This window comes from Actinia tenebrosa, unplaced genomic scaffold, assembly GCF_029948245.1.
Source record: "Actinia tenebrosa isolate PJP-AT-01 unplaced genomic scaffold, QUT_ActTen_1.0 PGA_scaffold8__29_contigs__length_14323225, whole genome shotgun sequence".
Classification (NCBI taxonomy): domain Eukaryota; kingdom Metazoa; phylum Cnidaria; class Anthozoa; order Actiniaria; family Actiniidae; genus Actinia; species Actinia tenebrosa.
In genome coordinates, this window is record NW_028292585.1 from 12,961,021 (window position 1) to 12,987,271 (window position 26,251).

At 38.1% G+C, this 26,251-nt stretch overlaps 3 protein-coding genes across 3 annotated transcripts; 1 reads left to right on the forward strand and 2 right to left on the reverse strand.

Annotated features, from left to right (window-relative positions):
- Nucleotide 1: 1 nt before the first annotated feature.
- Nucleotides 2-26,224, reverse strand: LOC116299362 (putative N-acetylated-alpha-linked acidic dipeptidase). The gene is made up of 17 exons (XM_031708019.2): nt 25,836-26,224; nt 23,945-24,224; nt 23,068-23,190; nt 20,517-20,703; nt 20,198-20,288; nt 19,910-19,996; nt 19,398-19,483; nt 18,579-18,701; nt 17,943-18,025; nt 17,261-17,324; nt 16,800-16,867; nt 16,031-16,119; nt 13,062-13,152; nt 12,135-12,387; nt 1,407-1,488; nt 1,176-1,274; nt 2-887 (listed from the first exon to the last, which is right to left on the reverse strand). Exons 1-17 carry the CDS (start codon nt 26,123-26,125, stop codon nt 707-709), a joined length of 2,277 nt encoding a protein of 758 aa, XP_031563879.2. The 5' UTR covers nt 26,126-26,224; the 3' UTR covers nt 2-706.
- On the forward strand, nt 1,962-7,424 carry LOC148905230 (uncharacterized). The gene is made up of 3 exons (XM_089040894.1): nt 1,962-2,167; nt 3,205-3,291; nt 4,432-7,424. Exons 1-3 carry the CDS (start codon nt 2,101-2,103, stop codon nt 6,501-6,503), a joined length of 2,226 nt encoding a protein of 741 aa, XP_088897020.1. The 5' UTR covers nt 1,962-2,100; the 3' UTR covers nt 6,504-7,424.
- LOC148905231 (uncharacterized) lies at nt 7,884-11,025 on the reverse strand. The gene is made up of 2 exons (XM_089040905.1): nt 10,311-11,025; nt 7,884-9,558 (listed from the first exon to the last, which is right to left on the reverse strand). The coding sequence occupies exons 1-2, from the start codon at nt 10,375-10,377 to the stop codon at nt 8,369-8,371; spliced, it is 1,257 nt and encodes a 418-aa protein (XP_088897031.1). The 5' UTR covers nt 10,378-11,025; the 3' UTR covers nt 7,884-8,368.
- Nucleotides 26,225-26,251: the final 27 nt, after the last annotated feature.

Consider the following 26,251-nt stretch of genomic DNA (forward strand, 5'->3'; position numbering starts at 1 on the left):
CTTGACACTAAAAAGTGTTTTATTTTGTTTAATGATGGAAGCATTAGTTTACAATGTACGTTGCAATATAGATACAGATGTTTGTATTCATTTCAGACCTAAAATTGTGTCAGCCACAATTATATGATGACGTAGGCATGGTGATGACTTCGTGACGTCATCACATAATACATTGAAACTATTTGCGCATGCGTACTAATTATTCTTATGATTGGTGCGTTTATTACATCATAGCTGAAATTATTTGTCATTATTCTGGTTACTTCAGGCTGTTGTAATTGTACACTAAGAAATGTTTAACGTTATCTAAACAGCAGGGGTTATTTTTGACGGTAGGAATATATTAGGGATTGCGACATAAATTTAAAATGTTCTTCGAAAGATTAAAAGAATTCTTTTTAAAAACGCTTTCAATAAAACAACCGTTAAAGGCTTCGCAGAACCATTTGCAAAGCTTGAACAAACTAGAATGCCAGGCCACTGAAACAGATTGATGGAAACTGGGCATCAAGACACACGTGAATGGTATAGTGATCGAGTCCTACTTCGTCACTGATTTCTTTCAGCGCCTGAATAATGTTGAATTGGAAATTCAAAACAAAATGCATTATGGGACTAAGCACGTGTTTCCACGCCTTATCACACAGAATCGTAGAACGAAAAGACGCCGCATTGTAATAAATAATTGAAGTATTTCATTTCGATACTAAATGTCTTGAGTAGTGAGAATCTGGGTAGCAGACCGGATATAATACACCAGTAATGACAACTGCTTATTGACCTCGTGCCAGTCTTTTACTGTCTTGGCCTCGTAGATGCTGTCTACAAGACCCGGGAAACTTAGCCCTGAATATTTATCAACGGCATTCGTCGCGTAGATCATGTGACTAAAACACGAAAAAGCAAAAGTTAAATTTGGCATTGATGATAACACGCATGCGTACTTTGCGCACAGGTTGGGAGTCAGAATTTTGTCCAGAGCCCGCATTCCTCGAGGAATGAACAGCAATCTTTTCATAAGTACATGCGCACACTCCTTAGTCGCGCTTCCTCAAATAAAAGACGCAGCATTGGTCGAATCTGATCGAGGTCGATCGTGACTTCTTGTCTGTCCTCGAATCATAAGAACAAGCATACCAGTCGAAATCCAGCGTCATTGCCATTGACATACATACCGCCTGAATGGTTTTCTTGGTATTCCTTGCGGGTTGATGAAAGACTTCTCAAAGTGCACCAAGCGATCATTAGCCATTCGAATAGTAACAGGCAATGCGCTGAAATACAACGAGATTGCCGATCAATTATTTTTTCGTTGACCATTTCAATGAAATTCAGCGGCAGGAAGTCGAAAGAAAACTAAGAAAATGGAAAAAGTGCGAGTAGAAATGAGAATTCTCGTTACTTACTTCTGATAGTTGAGAGATGACGAGAATCTATGGAACTCTTTTGCAGCAGCTGTGAGGTTCTTGACGGCATTGTCCAATTGGTCTTACATGAAACAGAAATGGAAATATCAGAAAAACGACAACTTAATTTATTTTATCAACATGTGAACAGATGCTCGTCATCAATTCAATAGTCTACCAACTTTTTTTTATTTATTTATTTAAACATATTGACTCTCTGTGTTACGGTGGCCCACAACTATCACGGCGAAAGCAAATAGGGCACGGCTAAAACGAATTCACCGCGGCTAAATAGAATTCACCGCGGCTAAATAGAATTCTTCACGGCGAAGTAGAATTCATTACGGCGAAGTAGAATTCTTCACGGCGAAAAGGAAAGCTTTCACGGCGAAAAGCGAAACTTTCACGGCGAAAAGGAAAGCTTTCACGGCGAAAAGGAAAGCTTTCACGGCGAAAAGGAAAGCTTTCACGGCGAAAAGGAAAGCTTTCACGGCGAAAAAGAAAGCTTTCACGGCGAAAAGGAAAGCTTTCACGGCGAAAAGGAAAGCTTTCACGGCGAAAAGGAAAGCGGCCAAAACAAGGCGCGCAGAGGCTGGGCCGCGTTTTCTCGAAGTGCATCATGGGGATAAGTACATGCACTTAATACGGTCAGCGGTTGATTATATCTCCGCCATAGAAATCAAAAGCTACAACTATGTTCTGTTCCAACTGTGGACATCAAATCGAAAACCTGGACAAGTTTTGCCCTAATTGCGGAAAAGGTAGGTTCCACATACTATTATTAATATTTAGTGCTTTTATTTCTGGTTAAAAGACACAGTTTGATCGAAGTTGCGAACGCTTTTATGCAGCCAAAGAACGGAGTCGGAGCTATGTCACGAGATAGTAAAGTTTAACACACAAAAACATGCATAAAATGAAGAACATTTAAAAAAAGCTAACATTTCTTCATAAACTATTTCTCTGTTACAATATACAAAGCTTTAGGACTTTGGCATCTAACAATATGCCTAATAGAGCTTTTGCAAACATTATGAGGGTCCTTTGGCCAATTTAAAGTAAGATTTAAATCTGAATCCTCAATCAGTTCCTCTGTGGAATCACACACTTTTAAGTAAAAGACCCAACATACCCTGGCTATGAGCCAGTATGTTGTTATTGTTGATATAAGGCATTTTTAAAATACTTTTTCAATTGTCTATCAAATGATTGACGGTTGAGCTTAGCTGGACTTAATACTTTCTAGCCAGAACAGACATTACTTTCAAGAGATACATCCTTGGGAACAGCTAGTTAGCATATGAATGGGTCTCACTGCTAGTTATTGTACTACAGATTTGCATCTGCAGGCCTCTTATTGTGCTCAGTTCCCAGGGAGGTGCTACGTTGTATTAGCATGGATAACCGAAACAAATATGGTTTCTTGAAGATCTTGTACATGTATATCTTGAATTTTAATCTTGATGTTGTTGATTGATTAATAATAATATAATTTAATAATTGATTTACTTATATCGCGCGTCTCATTGAAATTGAATCTATTAAATCAGAAACCTTTAAGGGAGATGAAACGTGTAATGTTCATACATCGCTCTAGTGCCATGCTTGTAATGACCATATTTCATCATATTTGGTCAATGTTGAGGCCAGGACTTTCATATATGGTCAACAATTGGATTTGAGTTTTCCAAAGCTTAGCATGCTGTTACACGTTTCAACTCCCTTATAGGTTTCTGATTGAATCCATAGCTGTATCAGAAAGTGAACTGAAAAATTTGTTTTTGGCAAAAATTTGCAGGACAAACAGCAAGTGTAACTGTCCCTTCTGCAAGTTTTGCAGACATTGCTGGTCCCTCAAGATTAGGAAAAGATCTAAGTGACACTGGTAAGAACATAATTATAAATTCATCAAAGTTAATTAATTCATAGTGTTTGTAGAATGAAAGCTTATGAAAAGGGGAGTCCAGGACTGTGAATGAAACTGCTTCCGAGATATGGCATAAAAGCTAGGATCACTGTTTGTACATTTGTGTTGATCGCTGGGACGGTATGAGAACCAGCCTGAGGAGGAGCTCCCTCACTAACAGCTGATCATATTTTTTGGCAGTAATTTATATTTTTTTTCTTTGAAATTTTGAATATATTTTCTTTGTTTGCTCAAGAAACTACAATTGCAATCATGTTCATGTCATCACTGTTGTCTGTCTGTAAATATGTTGCAAACACAGAAGAAAGATTCAGTTAGGTTGAAAAGGTCCTAATAAATGGACAAAACTAGTCCCTAAACTACAATATTGTGTTATTGTTAGTGCGTGGAGGATTATAGAAATCAGAGGGTGTATATAGATATGAGTATAAACAAGTTTTTCAAGGTCTCGATTGAAAAATTATCAAGAAAAACAGAAGAAAGAGAACTGTGAAAAGCTTAAAAGCCACGAGCCAGAGGCAAAATAACAAGGAATAATCATATCAAGGAATATATAACTGCCTATAGACCAAGCCTCCTATATCTGTTATATGTCCACAGAAACACTCGTAGGCAATTACATGCAGGGTTCGTGCTACTCCTTGAAATCCTTGTAATTAAGAACACATTTTCAAGTGCACTTGAAAAGCCCTTGAATATAGCAAAGTAGCTGAATACTAAACTAAAATTGTAACATTTTTTGATTGTAACATTCTTCTAGCTCCAATAACAGCAAGTGGCAACTGTTAAATTCACAAACAAAATGGCCCTTGTAAATCGTAATTTTGAGCTTTGGAAAGTCCTTGAAATTTTTGTTTGAGATGTAGCATGAACTCTGTACATATATCCTATGGCAAATGTACTAGATTGGGAAAAACAATAAGTAGTTCGCCCGCTGTTGGGTTGGGCCTTGACCTATAAAATGTTAACCTTCTTGGCCATCAATTTGCAGCCCGTTGGTCACAGTTGTTTTTTTCCAATACATCCCTCCCAGTCGGTGAAAAACATGTATATATAAACACTGTGGTCTCATGAATTATGTTTCCTTTGTTGTTACAGGTGCGTCTCAAAGTCGTGCCATCAAAAGTTTTTCATCCTTCCGAAAGTCGAAAGGAAAGCAGTGGAAGGAGAAGGTTTCAAAGAATTCCCTTAAGGAGGAAAAAGAAGAAGATGTCGGAATTTGGATTGGGCTAATGGAGTTCAATGGTAAAGAATCCCGCCTTAAGGTTGTCCGTGGGAAAAGGGTCATGCTAAGAATTTCCAATGTAGCATCCTACAAGCAAATCCAAACCGAGGCAGTCAATAAGTTTCAAGCATACCATTCCAATTGTTTTGTCGAAGGAGAAAAATACCTCTTGCTTCTTGAGAGTGGCAAAGAAGCCCAGTTTTTGCCTGGAACCAAGGAATTTTTTACATTGAAAAGATTTCGAAAGGAGGTTGGAAAAGACTATAAAAACATTGTCTTATACCTATGCAGGAATGATGACTTTGATTTAAGCGAATATCCTCAAAACAGCACATCTTCAGAGGAAGATGATGATGATAATAATCAGCATCCATTTAAGAAATTAAAAGCCACACAGTTGAAAATGGATGAGATGCTGGCTAGAAAAATGCAGGCTGAAATGAGTCAAGAAAGTGAAGGTTGCAGTGATGATCAAGTAACAGGTCACAACTCTTCAGAGGCAGATAATACATGTATGAATCAGTGTCCATATAATAAATTCAAAGCCACACAGTTGAAAATGGATGAGATGCTGGCTAGAAAAATGCAGGATGACATAAGTCAAGAAAATGAAGGTTGCAGTGATGATCAAGTAACAGGTCACCTGGTTGGTGGCGATGGCATTGGTAATGGCAAAAGTACCCTTAGTTCTAATCACTCCCATAGTGCAACAGCCCAGTCAGGCCCAGAGTCAAAGTCCAAAACAAGAGAAGAGCAGTTTGACAGCCTGAGCAGCCTCATTACTTCTCTTAGAGAAAAGATTATCAAGGATAAACAATTCTTTTTTATTGCCAGGAGGGGCTCTACACTGCAAAGATATATCAAAATATGGCAACGTGAAGCTACCAAAAGTTCGCCTGAAAATGTTCTCAGAGTTCATTTTGCAGGGGAAGATGGGATCGACACTGGTGCAATATCTAAGGAATTCATGACCACTGTTATTGAGAAGGTTCGCGAAGAAATGTTCCCATACGGAGCGCCAGCAGATTCAATGCTGCTGGCCCACAACGGCATGTTTTATACATGTGGCCAAATGTGCGCAGTTAGCATAGCACAAGGTGGACCGCCACCTCATTTGTTCGAGAAATGTGTCTACAACATGTTGGTAGACACAGACCTAAATACTCTCAATGGAAAGGAACATCTTACCCAAAATGACAAGGAACTGTTAGAGAGGATAAAGGAGAATCCAGTCGTCTTGCAGGACACAATTATAGAACATGGGTACACAGGGCATATCAGTGTGGATAACATTGATTCAATCATCGGCACAGTGATTTTGAGCATTATAAATAAGCGCCAACTGTATCTGAAGGAGTTTAAGAAAGGGCTGGAGTGTTATGGATTCAACTTTGCACTTCAGAACAATGCCAACATCTGTGAAGAGCTGTTCCTCATCAACCACAGTGAAGTAGATGCAAATTACCTACTAACACAATTGCGCCCAAGGTTCTCAGAGGAAGGAACAGCCAAAAGGAGAGTAGAGAACACAGTGTTTGATAACCTCCATGACTTCATAATAAGTATAGAAGACAAGTCATTAACAGGATATTGTGAAGAACTGGCATATGCAGATAAAGACACAGAAGATCTAGTGGATGAAGATGCAAAGAGCCAGGAAAAGGAAAGTTCAAAGGTCCAGTCTACCAATATAACCCCTTCAGGCCTGTTGGGATGGCTTACAGGACAAAAACATAAACCTATTGATGGACAAGCCTCGCATATTTCAGTGTTGTTTGATCATGAGTGCTTGATCCGGATCCCGAACCACACCATCTGCTTTCCAACAGTTGGCGCATGTGGCAAAGCCCTCACTTTGCCAGTGGCTCACTTGACAACGGAGGAAGACTTCAGAAAGAATATGCTACTAGCCTTTTGCAAGGGCCAGGCATTTGCTAATGCATGATAATTATTGAAAAGAAACGAAAGTCTGGACAACACCAAATCCATGAAGTGGGATCCCAGTTGTGGTTATTATATCAATGTTGTTGTTGATGGGTATAAATGTCTTAGGTTCATTTTAGCCCGAGGGCATCAAGGGTTCCACAGCGCCTTGAGAATTGCCAAAAACATATTTACGCCCAATAACATCAACAACATCACTATTATTTTAACTTTGAAGAGCATTGAGTACTAAAGTGAGAACATTTTAGGTGAAAATCATACGTGCTGATTGAGCAGCGGGCTCATTTGACCCTGCCAAAATGTTCATTAAAGCCCTGCTAATACACCACAAATGCTTGCCGAAGTTCTTATAATAGTCATCCTACCCATGTGCCATCCTGGGCCCGGTTGTTTGAAGGCTGGTTAGCGCTAACCATTGGTTAAGATAAGCTATTCTAGGAATTTGATTGGTTAAGAACTGGGCTCTGGCTTACAAGGGGGTATGGCTTTCCTGCTATTCCAGTTGTAAGCTTGAATCATATAGGGTAATCCCATCTAATAATTTAAGCAGCTGCCTAAATGAAAATTATGGGATGCTTGCATAACATTTCTAGAAAAGGCACATCCTCAAATGAGCAGAATAGACATCTGCATCCCTTTGTTGAATTCCTTTAGAATCCCAAGGAGGTTACTCTAAAAGCAGCATTGAATTCAAGGTTGGGTAATCCTAACAGGAGTATAATCCCAGGGTATCCTAATGTACGAAATTCCAGGATTGGGATAAGGATAGGTTTCCAGTGTGGGTAGGTAAAAACAGGGTATTAAGTTTATTTTAATGCCCAATATGTGAAAGCTTCAACAACAGAAGTTTGACACTTGACTTTAATTGTTTGTTATTGGGATTATGAGCATGAGTTTATGATTACAGTACCAATAATGTTTATATTTTAAGAGTGTTTTATATAGTTTTGTTTATATATAGAGCCTGTTTAAGATACTGTAAGAGTTGATTAGGCTTTGCATCATATTTATTACGTAAATACTTTTGCCTGAAACAATTGACCTGTGACAGTGTCACAGGCTGGATCTATTATTACCTAATTGTCGAGATAACAAATAACTTTTTATATGTGCATATTTTATATCAAAATTGGGATAGTGCCATTTTAAAAACAAATCTATTATTAAGATGTTTTTTTACAAAAAAAGATTATTATAATTCATATGATGGAGGTACTGTATTGCACATTATTCAAGAAGAGGAATTAATATTATTCCATGTTATTGTTTTGCTTTTTGTTGATTGTTAATAAGATCAAGAATAAGTTTATGTTTATATACATTTTTTCCTGTTTGAGATTCCACATGTTTTTAGAAAAGAATTTATTATTATTATTATACCTTTATATAATTTATATAATTTAATAAATCAAATAAAAGTTTACAACAGTGTCAGGAACTATATTACATTGATTATGTAATGGTATTATTTTGGCTAAATTATTTATTCTAGCAGACTAGAAGATTCTAAGCAAACATGTATAATTATGTTCGATTTTCCATTCCTCAGTTTCTCAGAATATTTGAATTATATCAGTCTTATTGAAGAAATCAAATTAGGGACTGCAATAGTTATAGGGATAGTTATTGCGCGGTCCCTTATATGGATTGGTCCACAAACATTTCTTCGCAAAGTGATTTTTAATTAGTGAACATGTGTTGTCAACCAAAAGCATTATAAGCATTATTTAAGGAAAACAAGCAAGTCGTGAGACCTGAAATGTTGGTCACACAATGCTATAAGTCCACTTAAACAATTTATTTGTGTGGGCCAGAGTTTCATGGGACTACATTATCCAATAGCAAAGACCAAAATACCAAATAACATTATCTATTGCTACCATTCTCAGCTATATGAATTATATATTGAAACAACTTGAGTGCACTTTGCCAATTTCTGGGTTTTGATTCCCTCAGACTTTCTAGGACATAGTCAAAGTATTCCTGGTAGGGATTGTCTTCTTCTTCATTTATACATTGTTGTGAAACCTCGTTGAGTTCGGTTACTGGAATTTTCAAAAGAAGATCTGTTCTACCCCCATGATATTCAGGCAAGAAAAACAATGAATCAGGCCTACCATGTACTGTGTCATGTCTGGATTTCCTGATGTAATGAGTGTTCCAGTGTTCCATTACTTGATCACATTCTTGCTGAAGACATGATGAAAAACAGAACCACAGACATTCTTTGTTTAGGTCAGAGGTGGTATCAATTATTCCCTGGGCTTCCAAGTCTTGGAAAAAACTTCGCCACCACAATGTCCGATTCTTGCAAAAGAAACTCCACCACCCCTCTATCCTTTGGTTTCTGGGGGAAGACACATACCTGTGGGCATCAAAATTTTCTCTAAGATAACACTGCATTGTGGCAACTAAGCCATTCTCAGTACCAAGATCTGTGACAAGCTCAACTGGCACACCTCCTAATTCAGCAATAGTATCCACATAGTACCTTGCTGGATTGTCAGGTAAATTATTTGAGCGTGCAACTTTAAGCCACAGTATGCGTCTACTAAAGCCATCAATGCAACCATGTATTGGGAACCCCCAAGGTTTCAACTTATCGTAACCATCCTGGTGCCATGCATAATTTGGACCTGGATTTCTATAAACTCTTCGTTTTAGGCGATGCCCTTTACGTGTTGCAACACCTTCAGGATCTATCTCTTGCAATAGTTGCTGTACAATAATTCTCGGAACTGAGAAGCCCTCTAGCCGAAGTGTATGCCAAACAGAACGATATCCTCCAGATGATCCTGGTCCATTCACAATTTCTTCTATACGTTTCTGAACATCAGTCTGCTTATGCCGCCTATTCAGGTTCCCTCGAGAAAGCCCATACAGCTTTAGCTTTCTTAACAAAGTACTGTAACTGATAGTGTGGTTATGATTCTTGGCAAGAAATAGGATAATTTCTTGGTACTCAAACCCCCGATGGAAGTAATATTTTATTACATCCTCTTCATCAAATTCAACCTCGCTGTCTGTGTCTGAGTCAGATGCATCCTCTGTCAGGCCTGTTGCAAAAAAAATTTAAGGTACTTTATTAGTTTATATAATGTCATTTTACTGTACTGTAGTCTGTAGAAGTAGACTATATTTTTCTATGACAGCAACTGAGCCATGTGAAAAATATCTGGATACATACTAATATATATCCATATAGTATCAATCAATCAATCAATCAAATCTTTATTTAGCATCTTATTTACCATTGTTTAACTTAATATAAAATACAAATATAACATCTCTTGAGGTGCCACACTAGCTACAGTAACCACAAGGTTAATCGAGGTAGCTAGTAGGTTTAGGTAAAGTGATCTTAATAGAAAGAATAGTTAATAATAAAGTATCAAATGAATTAAATAAAATATACCAAAAAAGAATAAAGAGTTAAAGAGTATAAGGAAGAAAAAAAAATTATAACAAATATTACAAAAGTACACGTAATGCCATAACTGTAAAATATCACTCTTAAACAGTAAATCCGTGAAACTTGAGTAATATTAAATATTGTTTTCTATTGTTTAACTAGCACTACTTTGTACTATTTAGTAATTAGTGTTTCACAGATCAGAGTGCTCACACTAAATCCGTGAAACAAATACTAATTTTTAGCACTAAATAGTGATAATTAAACAATAGAAAACAAAGGATTCTGTATGAAATAGTACTAATTAGTACTATTTAATGTTCAGGGTTTTAGTGCGTGCATAAAAGCGTTCGCAACTTCGATCACTAAATATTAATAATAGTATGTGGAACCTACCTTTTCCGCAATTAGGGCAAAACTTGTCCAGGTTTTCGATTTGATGTCCACAGTTGGAACAGAACATAGTTGTAGCTTTTGATTTCTATGGCGGAGATATAATCAACCGCTGACCGTATTAAGTGCATGTACTTATCCCCATGATGCACTTCGAGAAAACGCGGCCCAGCCTCTGCGCGCCTTGTTTTGGCCGCTTTCCTTTTCGCCGTGAAAGCTTTCCTTTTCGCCGTGAAAGCTTTCCTTTTCGCCGTGAAAGTTTCGCTTTTCGCCGTGAAAGCTTTCCTTTTCGCCGTGAAAGCTTTCCTTTTCGCCGTGAAAGTTTTCCTTTTCGCCGTGATGAATTCTACTTCGCCGTGATGAATTCTACTTCGCCGAGAAGAATTCTACTTCGCCGTGAAGAATTCTATTTAGCCGCGGTGAATTCTACTTCGCCGTGAAGAATTCTATTTAGCCGCGGTGAATTCTATTTAGCCGCGGTGAATTCCTTTTAGCCGTGACCTTTTTGCTTTCGCCGTGATAGTTGTGGGCCACCGTACTGTGTTCTCTCCAAGTGTTAGGCTCATCGTGGGATTCCACCAATTATGATGCTTTTATCTATCTATTGAATATGATGCTTTTATCTTTCTACTGAATATGATGCTTTTCTCTTTCTATTGAATATGATGCTTTTATCTTTCTACTGAATATGATGCTTTTCTCTTTCTATTGAATATGATGCTTTTCTCTTTCTATTGAATATGATGCTTTTATCTTTCTACTGAATATGATGCTTTTATCTATCTATTGAATATGATGCTTTTCTCTTTCTATTGATTATAATGCTTTTATCTATCTATTGAATATGATGCTTTTCTCTTTCTGTTGAATGATGCTTTTATCTATTTATTGAATATGATGCTTTTATCTATCTATTGAATATGATGCTTTTCTCTTTCTGTTGAATGATGCTTTTATCTATTTATTAAATATGATGCTTTTATCTTTCTATTGAATATGATGCTTTTCTCTTTCTGTTGAATGATGCTTTTATCTATTTATTGAATATGACGCTTTTGTCTATCTATTGAATATGGTGCTTTTATCTTTCTGTTGAACGATGCTTTTATCAATTTATTGAATATGATGCTTTTTTCTTTCTATTGAATATGATGCTTTTATCAATTAATTGAATATGATGCGTTTATCTGTTAATTGAATATGATGCTTTTTTCTTTCTATTGAATACGATGCTTTTATCTATTTATTGAATATGATGCTTTTATCTTTCTATTGAATATGATGCTTTTCTCTTTCTGTTAAATGATGCTTTTATCAATTTATTGAATATGATGCTTTTTCTTTCTATTGAATATGATGCTTTTATCAATTAATTGAATATGACGCTTTTATCTTTCTATTGAATATGATGCTTTTGTCTTTCTTTTTTTAAATAAATAACTTCATTATCGAACTTTGTTATTGCTTTTATCTTTCTATTGAGTATGTTCTACATGTGCCTGAAAAAAGGGTGGACATGTCGGAATTTCTTTGTAAGCAATTTATTTAACGTTTCTTTTTATTACTTTTACTACTTTTTGTAATTACAATTTGTAAGTATTAAGGCGTATTTGCTGCTTGGATAGTTATTAAAGGTGTTATTTGGGTTTTTTCAAGCATATTTTTATCGGAAAAAATTTCGAGCCCCAGGCGGGATTCGAACCCCTGACCTTCTTTTTTCTTGAAAGAATACAAAGTTACAAATGAAAACTGAACATTGTTGAAATGTCCACGGTTGAATTACTTCATGTCTCGAAAATCAAAATATTATAAATGATAATAACTTACCAAGCTTTAGATGGTTTACAAGCTTTGCACCGTGCACTTTTTTCAAATCCTTCACGTGACTTGCAATTCTTTCGGCGTATCTCGAGCAGTTGAATGGAACGATGAGTGATTCGCTCAGGAACAAGCCAAGACGAACCCAGACCTGCGCTACTGTGCGGTGGTAGTGAAATCCACGGTCCACGAAATTGGCCATGTAGTGGAAAGTATCGTAGACTGTGTGGTAAACTGGGTAGGTACTGATGTTCATCTTTGCCTGAAGTTTGTGAAAAATATGAAAAACTACGACATGAATAGATAAGACCCCTTGCACTGAGTTCCGCTAAGAATTATTCTGGGGGACAAAAAAATGGATGTCAAAGACTGCCTATTGTTTCTTCGCCCTTAACAATTCCTCTAGGAAGTTAATGCAAAAGATCTATAAAGTCAGGGTACTGACTCGGGAGTTCACTGGATGAGGTGCGGACTGTGGAGACCAACAGGGAAAGGTGGAAGAGCTCTGTAAAGGCCCTCTGTTCCATGAGGCGCGAGGAGGAAAGTTAACAGCTAACCGACTACCAGAAATACTATTTAGAGAATCGAATGGGTCAGAGGTATAGTGAAATCGCCTCTCATCTCTGGAGTACTGATAGATTCCAATCAAAACCCAGCAGTAAATCCATCTGTGAATGAGCTGTACGTGCCCTGATCTCGATCAGCCCATGGTGTGTTCAGGATTCTATCTATGAGTTAGCCGTGCCCTAACTTAGGTCCGGCAGAACAGAGGTTTTTTTATAGGAATTGATCTGTGAATTAGCGTTGTCCTGACTTTGATTAGCCCAGAGGTTGTTTCAGGGACAGATGAAATTGACAGAAAACCAGGGGAGAATAAGAATATCTATTGCCTTAAAAAAACTAAATCTAATCGATCTGCTGCAGAAGGAGACGTACCTTATTCCATGTGTATCCGAAGTCAACTGAGGGTATTCCAAGACGTTCATAGAAATCTTTATAATTACTGCTGGAAGTAAGCTTGCTAGTACTAAAAAGAAAAGAAAGTATATACAACGCCTTAATCATGCCCCAAATATATTAACGCCACCACTTCATGTATTATGTACCTTAGTTACCAGCGCCTTTATGTTCTATCAGTACCATCACCTATTAGATTATGTACCTTAGGTACCAGCGTCTTTATGTTCTATCAGTACCATCACCTATTAGATTATGTACCTTAGGTACCAGCGCCTTTTTGTTCTATCAGTACCATCACCTATTAGATTATGTACCTTAGGTACGAGCGCCTTTATGTTCTATCAGTACCATCACCTATTAGATTATGTACCTTAGGTACGAGCGCCTTTATGTTCTATCAGTACCATCACCTATTAGATTATGTACCTTAGGTACGTACCAGCGCCTTTATGTTCTATCAGTACCATCACCTATTAGATTATGTACCTTAGGTACCAGCGCCTTTATGTTCTATCAGTACCATCACCTATTAGATTATGTACCTTAGGTACCAGCGCCTTTATGTTCTATCAGTACCATCACCTATTAGATTATGTACCTTAGGTACCAGCGTCTTTATGTTCTATCAGTACCATCACCTATTAGATTATGTACCTTAGGTACCAGCGCCTTTTTGTTCTATCAGTACCATCACCTATTAGATTATGTACCTTAGGTACCAGCGCCTCTTTGTTCTATCAGTACCATCACCTATTAGATTATGTACCTTAGGTACCAGCGCCTTTATGTTCTATCAGTACCATCACCTATTAGATTATGTACCTTAGGTACCAGCGCCTTTATGTTCTATCAGTACCATCACCTCATAGATTATGTACCTTAGGTACGAGCGCCTTTATGTTCTATCAGTACCATCACCTATTAGATTATGTACCTTAGGTACCAGCGCCTTTATGTTCTATCAGTACCATCACCTATTAGATTATGTACCTTAGGTACCAGCGCCTTTTTGTTCTATCAGTACCATCACCTAATAGAATATGTACCTTAGGTGCCAGCGCCTTTTTGTTCTATCAGTACCATCACTTAATAGATTATGTACCTTAGGTACCAGCGCCTTTTTGTTCTATAAGTACCATCACCTCATAGATTATGTACCTTAGGTACCAGCGCCTTTTTGTTCTATCAGTACCATCACCTATTAGATTATGTACCTTAGGTACCAGCGCCTTTTTGTTCTATCAGTACCATCACCTATTAGATTATGTACCTTAGGTACCAGCGCCTTTTTGTTCTATCAGTACCATCACCTATTAGATTATGTACCTTAGGTACCAGCGCCTTTATGTTCTATCAGTACCATCACCTATTAGATTATGTACCTTAGGTACCAGCGTCTTTATGTTCTATCAGTACCATCACCTATTAGATTATGTACCTTAGGTACCAGCGCCTTTTTGTTCTATCAGTACCATCACCTATTAGATTATGTACCTTAGGTACCAGCGCCTCTTTGTTCTATCAGTACCATCACCTATTAGATTATGTACCTTAGGTACCAGCGCCTTTATGTTCTATCAGTACCATCACCTATTAGATTATGTACCTTAGGTACCAGCGCCTTTATGTTCTATCAGTACCATCACCTCATAGATTATGTACCTTAGGTACGAGCGCCTTTATGTTCTATCAGTACCATCACCTATTAGATTATGTACCTTAGGTACCAGCGCCTTTATGTTCTATCAGTACCATCACCTATTAGATTATGTACCTTAGGTACCAGCGCCTTTTTGTTCTATCAGTACCATCACCTATTAGATTATGTACCTTAGGTACGAGCGCCTTTATGTTCTATCAGTACCATCACCTCATAGATTATGTACCTTAGGTACCAGCGTCTTTATGTTCTATCAGTACCATCACCTATTAGATTATGTACCTTAGGTACGTACCAGCGCCTTTATGTTCTATCAGTAGCATCACCTAATAGATTATGTGCCTTAGGTACCAGCGTCTTTGTGTTCTATCAGTACCATCACCTATTAGATTATGTACCTTAGGTGCCAGCGCCTTTTTGTTCTATCAGTACCATCACTTAATAGATTATGTACCTTAGGTACCAGCGCCTTTTTGTTCTATCAGTACCATCACTTAATAGATTATGTACCTTAGTTACCAGCGTCTTTATGTTCTATCAGTACCATCACCTAATAGATTATGTACCTTGGGTACGTACCAGCGCCTTTATGTTCTATCAGTACCATCACCTAATAGATTATGTATCTTAGGTACCAGCGTCTTTGTGTTCTATCAGTACCATCACCTAATAGAATATGTACCTTAGGTGCCAGCGCCTTTTTGTTCTATCAGTACCATCACTTATTAGATTATGTACCTTAGGTACGTACCAGCGCCTTTATGTTCTATCAGTACCATCACCTAATAGATTATGTACCTTAGGTACCAGCGCCTTTTTGTTCTATCAGTACCATCACCTAATAGATTATGTACCTTAGTTACCAGCGTCTTTGTGTTCTATCAGTACCATCACCTAATAGAATATGTACCTTAGGTACCAGCGTCTTTATGTTCTATCAGTACCATCACCTATTAGATTATGTACCTTAGGTACCAGCGTCTTTTTGTTCTATCGATCAGTTCCATCACCTAAGTCACAGGGAACAGCCTTTCTTTCTCCCAAACATGCCAATATCAAACTCATAGCTTATGTACTTCAGAATTAACACTAGCATCTTTGCTTTAACAATATCAACATTTTGCTGAGGAAATGTAAAATATCATCGATTCCTAGCATAGGTGACAGACTCGTACCCAGTCACTCACGGAATGGAAAGGCAATTATACTTCCCATCAACCACAACGTAAGAAAGTTGATTAGGTGCGAGTCTGAATAAGTGAAAATAGTGAAATCAAGAACTCACTGTGGTATGGAAGGATTATTCTTGTCTGGACGTTTCACTTTCCAGTCATGGTAGACATAGTCCAGGATAGACCCGTTTGGAGTGAATACCTGACGTTGAAAATGAGCATGAAATGAGAGAGACTCATGGAAGAACAAGCTAATAGAGATCGTTAGATCCGACGACGAGTACGAATTATGACGGTTGGTTGCGCTCGCGTACTTGTAACCATTGACGTGTCAACTAAACTTCGTGGCCGTCGTCTTGCTTACGATTTCTTTTTCTTTTTTTTTTTTTTTTCTTTCTTTCTTTTTTAAACTTTGTAGTGTTGAAAAACGAGGTGTAAATGGTCTAATTCGTTATATCTTCCATTGATTTACCATATTTTTCGGCTCACATTGCAGAGAAAAAGAGATCAGATTGTTTTTCTTGTTGACCTTTATCTTTATCATAGTGCCGAAATATTTCGCGTGCTCATGAAAAGTACTCGTTGTCGGATCAAAAGGTTTCTAATACCATACTAGGTGGAGGACAAGGTTGCTTAAACTAACTGCATGTCAAATATCAAGCAAAATTCATATCCTGCTTGCATCTAGGAGACGTGTTTCATGTGCGCTTCGGAATGTTTGTTGATCCAAATCTTTGGCGAAGCTTGAAAACGTTTAATGGATGCCCCTAAACCCCTTTCTCTGTCCCGCCCACCCCGCACCCTCTCACTGTCCCTGTCCCGTGGGGTTGTCCGGCAGGATTGTACCCTGGTCCCATTGTCACTTTTTACGGCCATCCTTACATTTTTGGCTGCCTCGAACATTACGTAGTCAATAAGAGGACTTGATGCCGTTCTGAAAGTATAGTTACCTGAAACAAAATACGCATAAGAGAAATAATATGCAAAAATGTTTTTGTTTAAAACAGCCGAAAGAAAGGTTTCCTGAAGCTGCAATTCACGGTACGGTAACGGTACGCATTTATGATATATTCAGTCTGAATACGCCAATTACAGAACGCCGGCTAGTTAATGGTCATCCTATCAGAACTGCAGTTTAAACTGCGATGAGTCCCTATATTTTCCTTTGCCAATGCTTTGGTCAATTTGGCCGAGCGAGGATTAGTAGCTATTCAAATATCCCCGGGGGAGGGTGTGGGGAGTGAGGGACGAAAGGAAAATGTTGCAACGTCTTGTTCATGATGTTATGATTCTATACTTTCCATGAGTTGCTAAAAATAAAATATTCTGTAAGAGATGCTAACCTTCCACTGCAGCATCCACGTTCAAGTAGGCAACAGCGCGGTTTTTGATCAGATTTGTGAAATCCTGGAGAAAAAAATAGGTATGTGTTATTTGCATTATTGAACACGCTTAGTTGATCATGCAATTTCAACTTCAGGATTTCAGTACAGGTATAAGAATCGATAATATTATCGTTAGAAACGTCCATTCTTAGATTAGTTCAAGTTAATACACATGTACATTTACTATGTTGTGCTGATCACAAGATATTGAACCGTGTTCGAGTTAGTTCAGTATATCGCTCCTATCACTGATTTACTCTGCTCATTTCTCTTACAATTAAGTTGCACCTTCGAATGCCAGTAGTTGTGCAAATCGTACACGCAATTTCATCTAGGATTTTTTTCTCACTGTAGAGTTAAGCTGCTTTTATGCAAGTTGACAAAAGATAAACTTGCGATTCAGCTGAGAACATTCTGCTCGAGGTAGGAAATGAAGTGAAACCCTTCAATAGTCCCTTAACAGTTCATCTGCGTATATGTGAATAATTGTACAAGGTAATGAAAAAGGTCTTTATATATTGCAAGCTCAACGTTTGTTTCGCTTCGATACGAAGGCGCGCTTACCTTTCAAGATGGCGCAAGGAAATGTGAAAGGGACTATCGTCTGCTGCTTTTTTTTCACTTCTTTTCTATCACTCACCTCGACCCATTCAGTTGATCCAATTGCCCCAGGTTCTTCGCCTCCCCAACTAATAAACACCATAGTTCGTCTTGGACGCCACTCTATAGAATGTACAAAGAATAAAATCAACTAGTTGATATGCAATCATAAAGTTTAATAGGTAGATATGCAGCTTGCGTACTTCATGTATTGCGCATTTAAACCTGAACACGACAAGAGATTCATCTTCATCTTTACACGTGCACTCGGCAGATGTGAAGGTGTGTCTGTCGTTTGCCTTTTCTTCTCCTGCTTTGTACTTTCTACTCCTGCTCGCTATTTTCTTTGTACTTTTTAAAGCTACAATTACATATCCAGTCTATACATCAAGGGCGGTGTAGCGGCAGTGCATTCGCCCCTCACCTCTGGCGTCTCGGGTTGGATTCCCAGCGTCAACGTCTCCCTTGCTTCAAGGGTTTTTCTGACGTGGGTTTTTCGGTTTTCCTCCCATCGCAAAAGCTAACAAACTAAATTCCATGTAGGGAGGCCCCAGGGCGATATTTTTTCCCCGAGGGCAAGTTGTGCACCGTAAAGTAGAGCGGTACGCAGATTAAGATTTAGCCTTTTAGCCGTATACTTATTATTGATGTTAATGAGAGAGCGTTGCAGACGTACTTTTCTTTTTATGGAGTCTTCCAATCACTCTCACTGTCTCCATCAAGACCGCTGTACCACTTGAAGGATTGGTGGCGCCAAATGCTGTTGCGTCTCTATGGTTACCAAAAAGGACCATGCGGTCTGGAAAAAAGGTCAAATAAAGTACATTACTTCATTCCACTGTACTCCACTATACCCTAATTCAATATAACACAATACAATGACTTTATTATACAATATTGTTTAGGAGAGAAGCGCAATAACATAAAATATCTGTTATGAATCTTGCGCTCTGATTGGAAGGGCACACAGCACGCGCGCGCACTTTCTATTTTGTCATTCGTGTCCAAAATAAAGGCTATTCTAATTTGTATCTCATAAAAGAAATAAAAACGTTGCTTGCTGTGCTGTATGTAGTTATAAAGCACTTGGGGATTAGTAGAACACTCGAGAAGTGTTGATAAGCACTCCGATACGCGTCATGCTTCTCCTAACACTTCTCTCGTGTTCTGCAAATCCTCACGTGCTTTATAACTACACACAGCACGCGCGCGCGTTTTCTATTTCTTTATTAAAGTATTCCAAGTTACGTCCCTCGAGTCTACGGCCCTCAGAACTTCGATCTACTTCTAATCTACTCGAGTACTCCTCTCGATTCCACTCAACTCACACCAACTCCACATGCGTCAAGGACACCCTTCAACTCCACTCTTTCTCTGATCTCCTCTTTTTTCCTCTGATTTTGCTATTTTTTGTCACGAGATGGTTGAATACACAAGAATGAAAGCTTTAACATCTAAACAGCAATATAAAGCTGTATTTTATCGCCTCTTTTACCTGGTTCGTTTTCCCCTTTAAGGATCCCCATCACGTTATACACTGATTTGGTGACGTATTCCATGTGAACGTCTAATTTCACTTTCCTTTGAGAAAAGAGTTAAAAATATAAGTGTTATAGAATGGTAAGAACCACGAACTTAGACCCCATCGCTTAGCGTCACACATGTTAAATCCCGAACCAGCAAGGTCCCCCCTTCCCCCCCCCCCCCCCCCCCCCTTCCCCCTCTATCACAGACACGCATACATCTATTTTAATGAAAGTTGTCGGTCAGAGATCTAAAATCTGAGACGGGAATGAATTGTCTGCTATTAGATCTGAATGGTTTTGTATTTTTATTTAGTAGTTCGCGACAAGGTAATATCTAAATATACCAACTTTGAGCGATGACCTGTGCTGGTGGATTGTCTGGCTAAGTGTATTTTGAATTTTTTTTAATTGATAAGCCTAAAGTTATTTGGGTAAATCGTCAAGTTTGGAAGTATCAGATTACTACGTTTTCTTTTCATACGTGTTATTAGATGATGCCATATTGATGTTATAGGTCGTCGGTAGTCCCCCTTGCCAGTCCGCTGGTGCCTTATTTTTTGTTAGCAACCTGTTGAGAAATTTAAAATAAATAAAAGGGAATATAAAGATGTTGCTACGTAAAGTTAGTTGCTAGACAACTGTAAGTCGCTAAGGTGTGTGTGTTTGAGTTAAGCAAGCGTCTTTGGTTATAAGTTCAACTATGGATCGTTCGGTGAGCTACAGGTGAAGCAAAGCTTTACTCGCAGTGCATCAGTTTGAGTCAACCTACCCTAAGAAGTGCTTAGCATCATCGCTGGACACAGGGTAAACTGGAAGCTTTGGCAGCTGGGACTCGTTGATAGGACTTCGATACATACCATCTAGAGACACACAACAATAATCAAGGATAAAAGCCTCTAATTTATGACAGGGTTTGTTTGGGTTTATTTGTCATGCTTGCTGTTTTTTCCCGACACAAAAATATGCCAATATGTTGCCGAAAACGTTAGATGAATGTTGGGTGATGTTGGGACCGTTGGTCACGGCTTCAAAATTCCCCAAACAGGATCAAGTAAAGGACAGTGAAAAAAATATATCGATGTACTCACCAATGGAGGGATATCCTGGAGTCTCGAGGTCCCCATCTCCCACAAACAGAGTGCCGCTCTGGACCCCTGATGAGGGGAGCCACCAGGTTTTAGGGTAGGTGTGGTTGCGTGATACTCCTGGGCTGTAGTCCTTAGGATCAGTGTAGAGTATCAGTCCAACCGCGCCCGCTTCGCGTGCAAGCTTCTCCTGAATATCAGAAAAAAATTATCAGTTTATTCCGCTCGGAAACACCTCAGTTGCATTATCGATCGTGTGAATCATATATCTGAGTGTAAATCTGTATTAATAGTATTTGAAATTGTACGAATATCTCAAGAACAATAACATCGATTTTATCGAACCTCGAAAAAACTAGTCTAATCAAATTCAGGGCACGGCTGATACTCAAATTAGGATTAACCGCCTACTCGCTCGAAGTCATTGGCAGCTGATTAACATCAAAATGCTATGAGTCACAAGAGTGATACAAAAATTGATCTGTTGATAAACAATGACATAAAGTGTAACATCCATGGATGGTTAATAGACAAAATCGAAGTTATTCAAATGGAACATTCGAATCCGTACGTTTCCAAGAAGATCGTTTCCGTTCACTCATCCGCCTCTTGTGTTTTATAAATAATGAATATAGGACAAGAACACTCTGGCATATCAATTAGCCAATCAGACTGAAGCATGGGTTCCATTTTAAGTTACAAGTGGCAATTCCACTCAAAACCAAGTGATTGCAGACCATCTTTTCGTAGCTCGTTCATCGTTAACTGAATATCCAATAGGACTTGTCGAACGACTTCCTTTATGGCAATTAAGAAAAACACACCAACTCTTAATACTTCACAAGATAAGCTTATTATCTGGCTTACTTAACAGGGCAATTGATCAGCCACTGACGAATTGTGATAGTAAATGAATTTAGTTTGTGTACTCATGATCAAATATAGAAATTTTACCACACACACACACACACATAAAGTAAAATAAAATGACGCGAAGTAAGTAATAATAACATTTTTAATACAAATGAAATAAATAGCGCAGCGGAACAGAATAAATTGGGTACTTATTTCATGTGTATTGAAATATATATATATATATTACTTTTATTTTCTGTGTGTGGTAAAATTTTAGATAATTATGGAAAATTTTGAACGAAAACCTTCAAATTTACCTACAGACCAAAGTCAGGACTAACTCACAGATCAAAAATTTAGAATCGTATATTACCGGAGATCGTTTGTTAGTTTTTGGAGCTGCTTTTTTAGTAAAACGTTTAACGAAAATAAGACCGAGGCTTGTAAATATAAAACAACATTTGCGAATAATGAAGAGCAAAACCCAGAGCTAGATTTCTCTTTATGCAAATGGCTGAATTGACTCTCATTAACTGATGTTTTCTTAATCTAAAATCTCTAGATTTTTCTGCGGCTTAAGCATGAATGTTCGCCTTCCGAGATATTAAACATTCATATTGTTCAACGGGACAAAATATCTACAAGGCTTAAGAAGAATTAACCGAGGAAAAAATGAATAAATAAACAAATTTCGCGCGGTATTTTCGTGCCTTTTCCCCCCAGTTTTTGTCCAATTTTCTGTTAAGCTAGGTGTTTAATCCCACTCATTCCATTTTTCTTTTCTTTCCTTTATTTATTTATGTATATATATTTTTTTGGTCTTTATTTTTCCTATCTTAATTCGTCATTTTTTCTTTCTTTTTCTTTTTTCTTTTTAGAAAACTGCTTTTCAGTGTAGGGCAGCATTTTAAATTTATCTTGAAATCTTTTGATGACGCAGTTATATAGACATATTTTGCATATAAATTCGGGGTTTTTTGTTTTGTTTTGTGTGTTTTTCTATTCATAATTCATTTCTTCTTTCATTTTTAAATAACTCGCAGAGCTCTCTACATGCTCTGTCGTGAATAAATAACGTAATTTCACTCATTTTTCATTTCCAACCCCGAGCTAGACAAAATAATAGACCATGTGTAGCCTTTACCGCAAAATTAATAAGAATTTTTTAAAATAAATATTTCCTTACTTATTGACTTACATTACCGTGCCATAAACCAGCATTTTTTTCGTTGCAGATGTTCCGAAAATTTTCGGTGTGAAAATTATGACTTATTTGCGTTTTTGGCAATCAATGGTGACGGTAGCCGTTCACTCGCTCAGTCGCTCCCCGTTCACTCGCTCTGAGGTGTCAGGTTCGATTCCTTTGCGTTGGGTCTCTCCGATCCTTCATTCGAGCGGTTTTCTCCAGTTTTGCTTCGTTTAGAAATCCCAACACGCTAAATGCCTATTCGAGCTCAGTGTAAGTTAACCGTGCCCTGAAATACATCATCCCAGAGGTTGCTTCAGATGACGATTAAGTAAAGTCTTTTTTTCCCGCGCCTCTGACTTTCGCCTAGGCAGAACCAATCAAATAGCTTGAAACTAACAGTATCCAATCACAGCGCGCTCTATTACTCTTTCAAATTCCGATTCGACTAAGGAAGTTTACTGTAAGTGTTTGTCATAATAATTATGAAAAAATATTCCAAAAGTGTTGTACCTTATCACCACGGAAGATCTTGCCATATTTAGCAATCACGATGTGACCAGCAACACTGACTCCAAGTTCTTTTAACTTTTGAAAATCCTCGAGACGAGCATAGTTAACGAACGCCAAGGGAGCCTGAAAGGAAGAGAAAATCATTAAGGATTGGGACGTTTAAAAACTTAAAAGACGCCCTGCTTAGGAACATGGATGTATCAGTGTCATCTCTGCCCAAGTTTAGGATGCTAACTATACCATCCAAGCACAGCCTGGTCGTTGTCCACGTCTCTAAGGTGTCGATCCATTTGTTTTTAGTCCTTAGATGACAACACTCAACTTTCTTTGAATAGCAGCAAGTTTGTAAATCAGTCAATTCCTAATTCCGACTCAGACAATAGTGAATCAAACACCGTTGCAGCAGTTTTCCCAATGGAATAAAAATATTGCCCCAGGAACAACTCAACAACATTTGTTTTAAAGAGTACTACAAGGATTACGAGACAGTAAACAATTGAAACAATTTATAATCAATATTCCGCGATCAGAGTTTTAAATTCTGAGATACTCTAGATAATTTGTTAAGCTTGTGCCACATAGCAACGGTAACTAAGGGGAGCTTGTCGGAACCATGAATTGATCGGTCGATCTGTACGTTGGTCGGATTTCGCATTGTCTGTGGTCGATCAGTCAAACTGTAATTAGTTAAATCTTTATTAGTTGGTGGTCGTCCAGTCAAACTTGTCACTAGTCATATATTGAATATTTGGATGTCGTTCAGTGAAGCTGCTAGTCGGTCGATCGGTTTTCGGTGGTCGATTAGGGCGGCGTTTATAAATCGATCGCCGTTAAATCTCTGCAGTGTGACTTAGGTAATTAATACAACCTAACCTACCGTCACGTTGTCGGAGCCAGAAAAAGCATTAAACGGTGAAAGAATCCTATCATCCTTCTCGCCATCTAACAGCGTCTCTTTCTGACTTGCTTGAAAAATTTCAGTTCCATTGACGTTCACAATTCGCGCTAAACCAGGCTTTTGTGGCAAAGAAAAAACCACATCGTACTTCTTTAATTCTACTCTATCCAGTCCGTAATTCTGCCACTCCTTTTGTATGTATTCAGCTTGCTCTTTGCTCTCTTTCGACCCGCCCAAATGAGGAGTTCTAGTAAAATACCTGCATTGACAAAAATGAAAATTCGGTCAGAATTTATTTCTATCTACTTTTAATTTCAGCTACAAAAAAAGCGATAGGACTGTTCGGCTCTACTGAAGCGTAGAGCCGTGTGACAGAAACACTTATTTGCGTTTTACTGGGTGAACTTTTAGCGCCATCTTTTTTTTGGTTGAGTGAAGTTCTTACGACATCCGCCGCCTTCAACCATGCTGTCACCACATGCAGGCTGCTGTCTTATGAAGACCCAAAATTGCTAGAGCTAGATATAATAGCAGCAGTAATTTAAAGGCAACGAGTTTGACAACTCAAATGACAACAAGTTTTTCCTTCAAGAAAACTTCCTATTTTTGGAGACACTTTGATAGTTTTTTTTCCAGCGAGGATACGATGTCGAACACATGGTATATGAAACTTTTTCGAAAACAACCCTGCTAATGTTAACAGATTTATTTTCCCTCTTTCTTTTTGGAGCTATAAGGCTTCTATAGCTTCCTCGGATTCCGAAGCAGATCAATAATTTTCTACTGACGTCTGTTTTTATAGAGCAAATATTCGCTGTAAAAAGAACGCCATTTTCGAGATTGTCAGTGTGCAACGTTGCATATCATAACATATCGATCATAACAATAAATCACTTTGTAAAACGACATTACTAGAACATCGAAGTAAAAAATTGTCTTGCTTTGGTTAAAAACGATGGTTTTTGCCTCAATACGGACTCATCGACCTTTACATATAACTAGTTCCGAAAATATCTTGTTATTCCGTAATTGAGGTGTTTTAGGATAAGAAAGACGGTGGGTTTTTGTTAGTATAGATGTTGTCGAAGTGACAAACGGTGTTTGTAGTCAACATAAACGTCTTGAATTTTATATTTTTAAAGAAGTCGTTGGTTGAATATATCAATTAAATGCCCCTGGATCATGGAGTAGGGTTGGTCATAATTTCAAATTCACAACAAACAGGCAGATGTTTCTTCACAAAAAAGGCGTTCACCAGATGAAGTTTTGAGCCAATAGGAAGCAAAGTAAAGATGATTGCAAAGGCCTGTCAAAAGGCGCAGAAATATAAAATAGAATATGCAAGTTAGCGATGGGAACTCAATCAAACTAATATTTGCGACCGATCCCTGAGTGATCTCAACTTAGTATGTAAACTAAATCACCAATCCTCAAAATCCATGACAAAAAATTTTTCACATAGTTTCTTCCGACCATAACCGACTAATCCAATTCATATATTTTCCAGGAAAGCTCTATTGCCTATCTTTAAAAATATTGATGGTTTAAATTTCTTTTTCATTTCTGAAGTATTGGGATTAATTTTCCTAATTAAAATTCGGGTTCAATTCAGGCGTTCACCAAAAGACAACTAAGATAAAATCTCAACTAAGGTTCCTTATCAATATACATGGATATGCGGAGGTCTTGAAGTTGAAAATAATAAAAAAAATCGCTCTCTCCCAATTTCACAAATTTAACTTTTTCCCCAGCACCGAAGCTGCATGCAACGACCTTTGATTTCGAAAATCTAGGGTTGGGAAGGCCTAGATAATTTTTAGTTAGACTGTTAAAAGGTGTCAGTTGACAGTGTTTTTCTGCTGGAATTTACCTCAGTTGATCCTGAATGTTCGATGTAGAAATATTTTCAATGGCGTCTCGAGCGAGTTCGTCGATATCAATCGGATGAGGCCGTCTGCCACAACGTCGAACAACGTATCCAACGGTAAAGGCGGCTCCGATGAGAACCAAAACAGCAGCCACCAGGATTACGACTCGGATTCGAAGCCGTTGATCCTCGAGAGGTTCTTGTTCCGCTTTCGAATTCGCTGGATGATACTCTACCTCTTCTTTCTGCCTGAAGGGTTCAGTTTCCTCCGCTTTTTCGGCTGTCTCAACCATGTCGGTGTGCAGCGAAATGCTCTGGTCTCTTGGTTGACCTGACGTACGCTTCCGATGGAGGTGCTGCTGCAAACCCAGAAGTCTCCAGACTGAATAATTATTCTGTCAACTTAGGCAGCATGCGCT

Coding starts and splice junctions, on each gene's coding strand:
- LOC116299362 (XM_031708019.2), bottom strand. CDS start 26,125: ATGGTTGAGACAGCCGAAAAAGCGGAGGAAACTGAACCCTTCAGGCAG. Junction 23,191..23,944: donor CTGGCTCCGACAACGTGACG/GTAGGTTAGGTT, acceptor TCTTCCTTTCAG/GCTCCCTTGGCGTTCGTTAA. Junction 16,120..16,799: donor TGTTCGAGGCAGCCAAAAAT/GTAAGGATGGCC, acceptor TTTCAACGTCAG/GTATTCACTCCAAACGGGTC.
- LOC148905231 (XM_089040905.1), bottom strand. CDS start 10,377: ATGTTCTGTTCCAACTGTGGACATCAAATCGAAAACCTGGACAAGTTT. Junction 9,559..10,310: donor TTGCCCTAATTGCGGAAAAG/GTAGGTTCCACA, acceptor TTTTTGCAACAG/GCCTGACAGAGGATGCATCT.
- LOC148905230 (XM_089040894.1), top strand. CDS start 2,101: ATGTTCTGTTCCAACTGTGGACATCAAATCGAAAACCTGGACAAGTTT. Junction 2,168..3,204: donor TTGCCCTAATTGCGGAAAAG/GTAGGTTCCACA, acceptor AAAAATTTGCAG/GACAAACAGCAAGTGTAACT. Junction 3,292..4,431: donor AAAAGATCTAAGTGACACTG/GTAAGAACATAA, acceptor TTGTTGTTACAG/GTGCGTCTCAAAGTCGTGCC.